Here is a 10,964-nt window from a genome sequence, read left to right on the forward strand (position 1 = left end):
TACACGGCATGCGCGTCCACTAAACCGCTGCCGTGCGCGTCGCCGTCACTTGCTGCGGAATTCAGGAGGCTGTGGTCGGACTCCGAAAAGACTCCTACCTACAAAATAATGAACAACAAATTTGACGCGTGAGTATTTAAAACATTTAGCTGAATGTGCAGAGAGCGGTCTCCTCGGTCGCTGCTGTGAATTCACCGGGGAGGGTAACGTAAGCTGACCGTGGTTTGCGTGTGTGAGAGGTGTGTCAGCTTTATTATATATGTTTTTGCATGAATTATGTGCTTTTATTAGCTCACATGAGTGCGAGTGCAACACGTAGAAGCGCTTTTAAAAAGAAAGGGAGCAATATCTGCGAATAAATGGTGCGTTTTGATGAAGAATTTCAGTGTTGTTAGCTGTTAGCTTAGCCTGGAGGAAGGGGATAGGCCTCGAATCCTCGGTGTGGTAGTTAACTGAGAGGCGGGGAGAGGCGCGTAGAGGCTGGTCACTAATTAGACTCGCGTGGCATTTAAATACGGGAAGCTGGAGAGACACTGTGACACGCAGAGAGCTCATATTAATAGCGAGCGTAGTTTAAGATTAGCACAATAGTCAGAGCGCATGTTTGCAGGCCACAACTTTCAAATGCATAAGTTGCAGGTTTATTGGGTTAACTTGCCTTAAATGAATACAGCAGCCATGCTGCAAATCTTCCATTTGTCGAGGTTATAGTTTGTTCATTTTTTTTCTTGTATTTCTGATGTTTTGACCAGGATGAGGGCACACCTAAATAATTTAAATACTGGTTGCTGTAAGACAGTATAACGCCAACAGAATGGGTAATAAAATGACAAAAGATTTGATTTAAAACACTCTGTAAAGGGCTGTTACCTGACAACAGGTGTAAAGTCCCTTTTGATTTCATGATACAAATGTGTTCTGCATTTCCCTCGATTGTAGTCTGAAAGATGATGACAGCGGAGACCACGACCAGGACCAAGGCTCACCGAAAGACGGTGAGAAGGAAAAAACGAAGATGAAGAGAAGGAGCAGAACACTTCCAAGAAAAAAGTGAGGCCGCTAAAGTCTTACACAGATGTATTTGCAGATTGTGCTACTATTTGTTGAACAAAGGTACAGTTTCTTTAGTTTTTTTTTGTTAAACTATAAAATTTTGAACCTCTGGAAATGAATTAAACAGTAAATATAATTTTTGAAGAACCTCTTAAATTAAAGCAAAAAGTCTGCACTTTAATCACATGTTGATTATTAGATTTAAAATCCAATTTGGTGGTGTACTGAGGAAAAATGACAATATGGCAATTATGGCTCTGAGTTTGTATGAAGTTAATATGTCAATGAGCTGTACAAGTTACTCTCTCGTTTCCGGCAGATGGTGGTGCCAGGAGCAGGAGAACACCCTCTCCAGTACAATTACACCTTTTGGTACTCGAGACGCACCCCAGGGAGACCAGCCAGCACTCAGAGCTACGAACAGAACATCAAACAAATTGGCAGCTTTGCTTCGGTCTGTTGCTCCTCATCACATCTTTATATGGCTTAAAACAGGAGCCAGTGCACTTTTCCTTTTGTTTATCTGCCCATGCAGAACTGCACACTCCGCAGTTTGACTCGTTTTCAACTAATTATTACATTTGTCCATCATAGGTGGAGCAATTCTGGCGTTTCTATAGTCACATGATCCGACCTGGCGATTTGACAGGTCATAGTGACTTCCACCTCTTCAAAGAAGGCATTAAACCCATGTGGGAGGTGAGCAAACTGGCTGATATCTTCTATTTGCTCTGGTTGTTTGGTTATGCGTGAAAGGCCTGATCTGAAATCATGTATGTTTAGGATGATGCCAATAAGATGGGTGGGAAGTGGATCATTCGTCTAAGGAAAGGCCTGGCGTCTCGATGCTGGGAGAACCTGATCCTGGCTATGCTGGGAGAACAGTTCATGGTAGGAGAGGAGATCTGTGGGGCTGTGGTGTCAGTACGTTTCCAGGTAAAGCCAAAAGCAGACACACACTGGCTGCACATGGTCACCAACTGCCTGACCTAATGCTCACACATGCCTCCTCTTCATGCTGCTTCTCCCCAGGAGGACATCATCTCCATCTGGAACAAAACGGCCAGTGACCAGGCGACCACCGCCCGCATCAGAGACACCCTGCGCAGAGTCCTCAACCTGCCCCCCAACACCATCATGGAGTACAAGACACACACAGACAGCATTAAGTATGTATGTCTTCTCCTTTTTTTATTTTCTTCTCCAGCTTTTCTTTCTCTTCAGCTCTTCCATAAACCTGCATGCTCACACATATTTTCCAACCAAAGAGGCAATGAGAGAGTACACTTACATGTTGCCTTTTCAATGGCTTGTTTTTAACATGCTCAGGTGAAAGATGATGGTTATTTTATAAGTTAGATTTTTATTTTGACAGTATGTTTGGATTTTAAGGGAGAAATAACAGAAAACACACTTATCAAAATATTTTATTTTATTGTTTGAAGTATTATTCCAAATTGAAATGTATAACTGTACACACAACCACATATCCCTTGTGCATATCTATATGCTATTATAATTTTACAAACTCCCATATTTTTCTATTAGTTCATTATTAAAAAGAGTGTGAAACAAATGCCCATTTAACTGATTATAATGGTTTTCCATTGCAGTCTTAACCTTGAGTCAGTATTCCTTCAGTATACAAGAACTCAATTCTGCCTTTTGTTCCCATTTTCATGCTTTTCAAAAACCAAGTGGGGGAAAAAAACGACTAGTTCTGTGTCCATGGTTGTCCTTTGTAGCTTTGAATGCCTAGTGTGATGGCTTTCAAGTCCTTTTACACAATCTGTATATCATCATGTAGATGTTGTTGCTCCATTTTTTTTTCTTTTGTTTTTTACTAATGGCGCTTGATATTAATGAGATGGGATGTTCTTGACACACATGTTGTTAAAAACGTCCGTTTATAATGGCCAGCCAGTCCAAAGAAAGCATAAAGAGCTAAAAGACCAACTTCTTCTGCACGAAGGCACAGAAAAGATGCATAGGGATTATTTTGAGCTCTGAATCGTGCAAAGCTTCTCTAGTAAAGTCTAAAAATACCAATATCATTCATTCTAAAATGGCCTGTATACATCTTTATAATATTGAAATGACCTCTGTTAGTATTTTACAGTTGCTTATTTCTTTATTTTGGCAGCTTTAGCTCATAAAGCTAAAAATAACATTTTTTATTTTCATCATTAGTTTTTGGTAACTGTGAGTACAACTATTACTAAAGCTCTCATTCAGTTAACTAATGGACTTACGATTCTTCCAGGAAAATAATTATATTTTTTTAATGCATTTTACTGCGAATTATAATTTACTGCATCCTCCTCTGTTTGCAGAGCATGGGAAGACTTCCATGGTCTGGTGAATGCTAGCGGAGGACGTTAGCCCCCCCCTCACAGAGATGCTCAGCGAAGAGTAAGAACTCCTGCTGTGGGATTTCACATGAACAACAACACAACCTCTGTGATGTAGTTAGGCTCTACTGATGTGGTCTCTGTTTGCGGTGTGCAGGTGTGTGCATACGGGATGTGTTGGGGGAAGCCGAGTCCAGAGAAGGGCAGCTCTGCGTGGATTGGCACTGCGTAATGCGAAGACAGAGCAAAAGTCGGGGACCGAGGCCAGGAGACCGTTGGGTCTTTGTGTCAAATTGGAAATGAACAGAAAAGTCTTTCAACAGAACACTGAAACAGGTCTATGAAAGAGGTGATTTTAATCAACTGGAAGAGGAAATTACAGTTTTGGTTTTTTTAGTAATGCAAGTTGTAACATCTTTTAACCAGTGAGTGACTGGTGTGGGCTGTTCTGGTCATGAACGCTCGACAAAGTGTGCTTTAAATACAACAGAATCAGTTGTACTCTATATGATTTTATTGCTTAACGTGACATTTCACCTGCTGTTAAAATAGGTGTGCTAATCAGTTTTATTGGGACTCAAACAGGGTTATTATAACACAGTGCTGTATTTTAACTACAATTCCTCTGGTCATTTTGAACTAGAACAAATATTAATGTTGTTTAAATGCAATCCACATCAAAGATCACTTAATAGGATAAAAAAAAAATTAAGTTGTATCCCAAAGGATGAGGATCCTGTATTGGGCAGGTTTCTATAACCGGCATCTTTAGAATGAACTGCCAAGCTGCCTAAATCACTGTGCCTGGCCTCAAGCCCGACCTGAACCGGGTTTCCCTTCCCTGCCTTTTCCTTTCTTTACCCCACCTTTAAAGAATCCAAGGGAAGGGCTCTGCTTTAATGTCAAAGGTGTATAGGAGTCCTGAAACACTGATATTCACTCCTTTTCCATTTTGTAGTCCACAAAAGAAAACGGGGCCCAGGGTCTGTTACAGTTTTTATCCTGGGGAGCTTTTTTGTTTTGTTTTGGTTTTTTTTAAATATGTTAAGAAAGAGCCTACAGTTTGTTGAAAAACTGTATTGCTGCCCTTATTTGTTAGTGTGACGATGGATGCAGGTGTGTGTGAGTGTGTGGAAAGCGAGGAAACACTGTTGGATGTACACCTGATGGATTATAGCAATAAATGGTAAATATGCATCTGCTGCTAAAGATGGTTTAGTGCCATTTTTCTTTCATAAACGCTGGAACTGAAGCTGTGGAGTTTGCAAGAAGCCGAGATTCCTCTTTATCCGCTCTTCTTTCTTCCCGGACCGGGAAGCTTTGGTGCCCGTTGGTCTGTAAATCATGTGATGATGCTGGTCAGCTCATTTCAAAGAACATATGATTCTGCAGAGAAATCATTCAGACAGGTTAGAAACAATGTTAGTTTTTCTTTCTATTAAAATGTCTTCTTCATGTATGCTTTTTATGGCTTTTTTTAGAGAAAGAAAGCAAGTGTGCACACATCCAGGGACACTTGTTTGCCAAGTGTCCCTGGCAAACAAGGGAAAACAAAAGAAAGGAGGAACGGTCTGAACACTTTTTGGCTCAAAGTAATAATTTACTCCTTAAAGAATTTTTACATAAGCAGATTTTTGATGCTTGCGATTGATACCTGAGGAAGGTCCCACACATCAAAATGTTGCTTTTGTTACATGTAAACAAACATGTTGGGGTTTTTTATATACAAAAACCTCAATATAAATTATGATCTCCAGATGTAATGCAAGTTCCAATTAAACCAACTCGTGAAAGGCTCCTTACGAGCCAATACATCAAAAATTATATTCTAATATTACAGTGCAACTATCTGGGATCATCTTAATATCGTGTCCTGATTTTTTTTTTTTTTTTTATACTGAACCGCTGATTTCCGGTTAGCGTACAATGATCCCAAGGCAGGGATGTCAAACATACATACCTGGGGGCCAGATTGGGCCTACCAAAGGATCCAATCCAGACCAAGTGCAATTAGGAAAATTAAAAAGAAAAAAACATCAAATAAGGAGGGCATGAACTTAAAATATGTTTAATAATTGCTCAGTCAAACTAGAGTGAAAATAGGACAGAAAACCTTGCAACATTTTTTTTTTTTTTTTTTAAAAACCTTTTTCAAAGCATTTAAAAAAAGGATTAAAGGTAGTTGTAATGACCAGCTGGTTACCAAGAGATGGAGCGTGTCAGTGATCATGAGACGATTGCAAAGATTGCCGGGTGGGAAGGAACTTGTCTTATAGAAATATTGGATCTCATTGCCAATTTGACCTCCATTCAGTCACAAACAGAGAATATGCAGATTCCGTCTTATTGCAGTTTTATTTATGTATTAATGCACAAAAGTCATTTTGACGACAGCAGCTGACTGCAAGTGGTTGCAGACCTGGTCCTTGTCTTCAAAGCAACCACCAGTACAGATGGACTAATGATACTGTCAGCTAAATGTACTTTTATATTAATATGATTAACAGTTGAAATCGTTACCTAAAATTACAAATATAAAAGTTATTCACTGAAATTATGGAGTGAAATTAAAATTGTTAGCCGCTGTTTGAAATGATTATGTAAAAGTATGAATGAACAGATAAAACTGTTGCTGAAGGTTTATTCATTAGTAAGTTAATTTACTCATAACACATAGTTGCAACTAAGTCTTCAAAGTCTAATGTGCTGAGGTAGAAGCTTTGGGAAAAGTTTAATTATATTGTGTATGACAAAACATCTTCCCACCAATGGACACTAGAAACATATGTGCTTACCAACAGGAAAGTGGCTGCCAGGAGAAGGAGTTTGGTGTGTGACTCCATACTGAGTGGAACTAGAAGATGAAAATAGAATACATACAGTTGTACTTTTCTGTGCTTTAACTGCCGGAACAAAGCTGTGATTAAATAATAAACTATGTTTATGACTTTGGTATACTTAGAAATGTTAAAGAAGTCTGACACTAGCCAGAGAGATGCAGTTAATGTTTGGCAACTATTTTTTTTTCTTTTTTTAGAAACGATCTAATTGTGTTAGTTGATGTCCCTGTAAATATCATGGAACAGTCTTTTTTTCATTTATTTTTTGTAAATTAAAAGCATTCACTGGTGACTTTATTAGTTACACCTGTTTGGCTGCTTGTTAACACAAATCTGACCAGCTAATCACATGCCAGCAGCTCGAAGCTTTAAGGCATGTGGTTGTGATGAAGACAACCCACTGAAGTTAAAGGTAAAAGTGCCTTGTTGATGCAAGATGTCAGAGGAGAATGAGCAGATTGCTTCAAGCTGATAGGAAGGCAGCACCAAGTCAGATGATATTAACTTTATTATTAAAGTTATGTAGCACTTTTCTAAACAGAGTTTCAGCCAAGTATGCAGAAGAGCGTGTCTCAGTGCACAATACATCAGGCATGCTCTTGCATACCTAGCAGAGCTACAGCAGACCACACTGGGTACCACTCCTGTCAGCTATGAACAAGAAGCGCATTGAGGTGACTGTTGTTGAGGTTTGGTGCTATGAATAAAACTGAATGTTGTCGATTTCTGCTGCAACATTCAGTTAATAGTTTCAGAAATTGAAGCATGGAGTCATCGATCCATCCTGCCTTGTATAAATGGTTCAGGCTCCTGGTGGTGTAATGGTGTGTCAGATTTTCTTGGCACTCTTTGGACTTAGTATGAACAGCATTTAAACACCACAGCCTACCTGAGTATTGTTTCTGACTGCGTCCATCCCTTTATAATTACAGTGTACACCTCTTCTGATGGCACCATGTCTGGAAGCTCAAACTGTTTTTTTTTGGGGGTTTTTTATGTGACAGTGAGCTCACTGTGCTCCAATGGCCTCCAGTCACCAGGCCTCAATGTAATGGAGTAACTTCAGGATGTAATGGAAAAGGAGATTCACATCATGAATGTGCAGCCAAAACTTCTTTGCATCTGTGTGATACTGTCATGTCACGATAGACCAAAGTCTCTGAGGGGTGTTTGCAGCAACTTGTCAAATGGCACAAAGACTTAAAGCAGCTCTGAAGGCAAAATATACTGCAGTTTAGCACTAGCAAGGTGTACCTAATAAGGTATCCGGTGAGTGTGCTTTATTATATTGGTCTGTTGTTTTTCTTTCAGTCACTTTTCTTATCTGTTCAGTAAATAAAAGTATCAGATCTGAAGAGGTTGATTAAATTAGACTTGGTCCAAAACTAAACTTTGGGAAAGGTAAATGTTCTCTAGCATCCTGTCAAAGAGAAATTAGGAATGTAATTTACTGAGGTAGAACTCACCCTCCAGTCCAAAATATTCATGGTCCATGTTGTGTTCTTCGTTGAAGCCAGGCCATTTCTTCCATATCGTGCCTATTTCCTCACCAATGTTGGAGACAATCTAGTGTATAATTTAAAACCACATGAAAGCACTGCTGCAATGTTACACTTTTCAGTCACACATATACTTTTATGAGTTATAAATATTCCTACCTGGAATTGTTGGTTGGAGAAGCAACGGCATGGACAGCAGGAGCCCTGGATTCTGATGGTAGACGCTCCTGCTGAAGTGCAGACCTCCAGGAGGGGTGTAAACATACTCCACCTGAAAACATGGTCACCAACACACAGCAACTCAGTAACCGTGCACTAAGCCTCCTGGCAAATAGACTGGCCAGTGCTTCACACAGGGGCGCAGCCCAGTCTTGATGGTTGGATGATTGCATTTTCAGCTGTCATGATTCTGCAGCACCAAAGCAATTGTTTGCTCGGTGTCAGAAGAGTTCAATTTGGGGCATGCTTTATTAGAGCACAACTGAGAGAATATTTATACCAAGTCGAACTCTGGTCACTGAAACCTCTGCCAGGCCAGTCCTAATTGGGCACAACTTTGCCGACTGTTGCTTCTGGAAACTAAATTCGACACACAAAGACACCCTCGCTAACCCTGGAGTCAGATTTTGGGTATTTTGGGTTGACGACAGAAGAGCCGTGAGCCTGCCATGCCTCCCATTGGCCAACATTCCCATTAGGAAGGATGTCGCATTCCTTCCCCTATGAGCCCACGCCAGCTCTGTTGGTGTGTTCTGGTGTGCAGACAGCTGTGCTGTGCATTAACCATCCCAGGTTTATATTACACTCAGGCTGTTCAGAACAGTAAAGGCCCCGACTGCTATTTACAGACAGGCCTGAGCATCTAGGGTGGGCCAGTGTGGTCCCAGGCCTTGAGTGACATGGAAAAAGGCTCACACGTGAAGTGTTTTGCCTGACAGTATAAAATGCTACTGGTGTTTATTCACCCAAATTAAAAATGTAAAATTATAGCAATAATAATTAGAAAAAATATGCTATATGAAGGTTATTCTTCAAACTCAAATGATCCACAAAACAACCATTTTTATCCAGACTAGTTCCTTAAGTCTAGGCTGGACTGCTGTAACCCATTATTATCAGATTCTTCTAAAAGTTCCCAGAAAAGTGTTCAGTTGATCTAAAATGATGACAGGAACTAGGTACTGACAGGGACTAGAAAGAGAAACCGTATTTCTCCCATGCTGGTTTCTCTCCATTGGCTGCCTGTTAAATTCTGAATCAAATTTAAAATCTTTCTGATCACATACAAGATCTTGAATAATCAGGCCCCCTTTTATCTGAAAGACCTCATAGTACCATATAACCCTAATAGAGCAGATTGAAGTTTAAAACTTTCCTTTCTAATCAACTTATAGTCAGGGCTGGACCCTGAGCCGGGTTTTGCCAGAGGTTTCTTCCTTTTGGAGAGAGCTTTTCGTCACAAGGGGGTCATCTGTTCGTTAGGGTTTCTTTCTAATATTGTTGGGTCTTTACCCTACAGTGTAAAGTGCTTTGAGGTGACTGTGGTTGTAAATTGGCACTATATAAATAAAACTGAAATGAATGAGTGCAGACTAAAGACCTCTGTGGACTCCTTCAGACATAATTATATTTATGTTTATAATTTTTGTTAACCCATTAACCAAAGGCAATTAATTGGTCAAATTAGTAGAGGTTGATGTATGAAGTATGTCTCCTTAATATAAATCTTCACCACTAACTTTACCTACTTTATATATTCACTCTACTTATAACAACAGAAGTGAGCTATATAAGCTTCAGTGTGGCTTGATCACATGTAATTTATAACTACTGAGCAACATAAGGAAACAAACTCATCAGCGTTTAGTAGGAACATATACACCAAGGAATGAACAATTTTCCTACCTCTGATGTACGGTGCCCATGAGATGGTTTTGAGGTGTGTACGCTCTCATCTCCATCAGGCAGCAGCCGAGGCAACAGGCGTCCACCCTAAGGGGCCTTTCAAAATAAAAGACCTGACTGCCCTCACTGTCAAAGCCTTTCAGGGTGTAGGCCCGAGCTGGACCACAGCACTGCAGACACACACAGGAGCTCTCTAAAAGGAGGGAGAAGCCAACAAATGCTGAGAATATGCTGAAAAACATCAGTAGTTATAAGAGTAAGACACGTGATGGAACGGGACAAATACCTTCCACAGCCACAAATGACAGTGACCTGTTGCCTTCTGTAGTGATGTTATAGATCCTCCTAGAAACACACTGAGGACCTGCAGTCAGGATGTGGTATTTTCTTAACACACACACATCTAAGCAAGAGTCCTGTTTTATATAAAAGAAAAAAGTAGTCCTCCTCACCTTGCAGCTCTGGCTTGGCAGTGATATGAATCTCACTAGCAGTTTCCAGCACAGACATAAAGCATGATCTCACTGCATTACCAGTCTTCTCCCACTTCTTCTCTGACCTGTTCATGATCACCGGTGGCTGCATCAAGCCATTCTCAGCAGTCTGGCCCGAAAGCTGTTCTTCAGATTCCAGGTCAGGAGGCGTTTGGTGGGATTTGGGTGGAGTGCTTTTAGTCTGGCACTCACAGGAGGGCCCACAGCGGTTGTGAAAAGCCCTGAAGACCATGTGAATGTGCTTCTCTCGCTCAAGTCGTCCAAAGGGAAGAGGCTGATTGATCACCGCTGACATGGTCTCAAACTGAAAAATGAATCATACCAAAACCTTAAAGAAAACATTTGAAGGATGGATGCTTTAACTCACACCTGGTCTATAGGCTGCAAGCAAGTTACTTAAATAAAGTATAGTAGGTGCTTAAAGAAGAAAATCCACACACATCTTTCATTATTTACAAACCAAATTCCCCCAAAAGTTGTGAAAGTGTGTAAAATGTAAATAAAAACAGAACATGGCGGCCGTATGTATTAAAAAAGCTGTGAGCAGGGCCATGTTTACCCTGTGTAGCATCCCCCCTTCTTTTAATAACAGCCTGTAGACATCTGGGTACTGAGAAGACCACCTGCTGCACTTTTAGAAAAGCTACGATTATATCTGCTCAGCACTGCTGGATCTTTGTCATATTTTTGTTTAATGGTGCAATTAACCTAATTAGTTGTAAAATGTTCCTCCAGCTGTTTCCTTTGAGTAATACTTACTTTCCCAGCCTTTTGCCAACCCCAATTTTCTGAGCCATTTTCTCAGTTTAAGCATTTGATATG

At 40.4% G+C, this 10,964-nt stretch overlaps 2 protein-coding genes across 2 annotated transcripts; one reads left to right on the forward strand and one right to left on the reverse strand.

The window, feature by feature from the left end:
- Window positions 1-20: 20 nt before the first annotated feature.
- Window positions 21-4,859, forward strand: eif4e2 (eukaryotic translation initiation factor 4E family member 2). The gene is given in 9 exon segments (XM_039602003.1): window positions 21-128; window positions 940-1,012; window positions 1,015-1,050; window positions 1,373-1,507; window positions 1,648-1,752; window positions 1,837-1,989; window positions 2,086-2,222; window positions 3,387-3,465; window positions 3,562-4,859. Coding segments are annotated over 8 exon segments (708 nt in total). The 5' UTR covers window positions 21-108; the 3' UTR covers window positions 3,436-3,465; window positions 3,562-4,859.
- Window positions 4,433-10,437, reverse strand: LOC116323411 (phospholipid scramblase 2). The gene is made up of 7 exons (XM_031743746.2): window positions 10,101-10,437; window positions 9,935-10,012; window positions 9,649-9,841; window positions 7,903-8,014; window positions 7,711-7,810; window positions 6,200-6,258; window positions 4,433-4,790 (listed from the first exon to the last, which is right to left on the reverse strand). The coding sequence occupies exons 1-7, from the start codon at window positions 10,435-10,437 to the stop codon at window positions 4,764-4,766; spliced, it is 906 nt and encodes a 301-aa protein (XP_031599606.2). The 3' UTR covers window positions 4,433-4,763.
- Between the last annotated feature and the right edge of the window lie 527 nt (window positions 10,438-10,964).

This window comes from Oreochromis aureus, linkage group 18 (genome assembly GCF_013358895.1).
Source record: "Oreochromis aureus strain Israel breed Guangdong linkage group 18, ZZ_aureus, whole genome shotgun sequence".
Taxonomy (NCBI): Eukaryota; Metazoa; Chordata; class Actinopteri; order Cichliformes; family Cichlidae; genus Oreochromis; species Oreochromis aureus.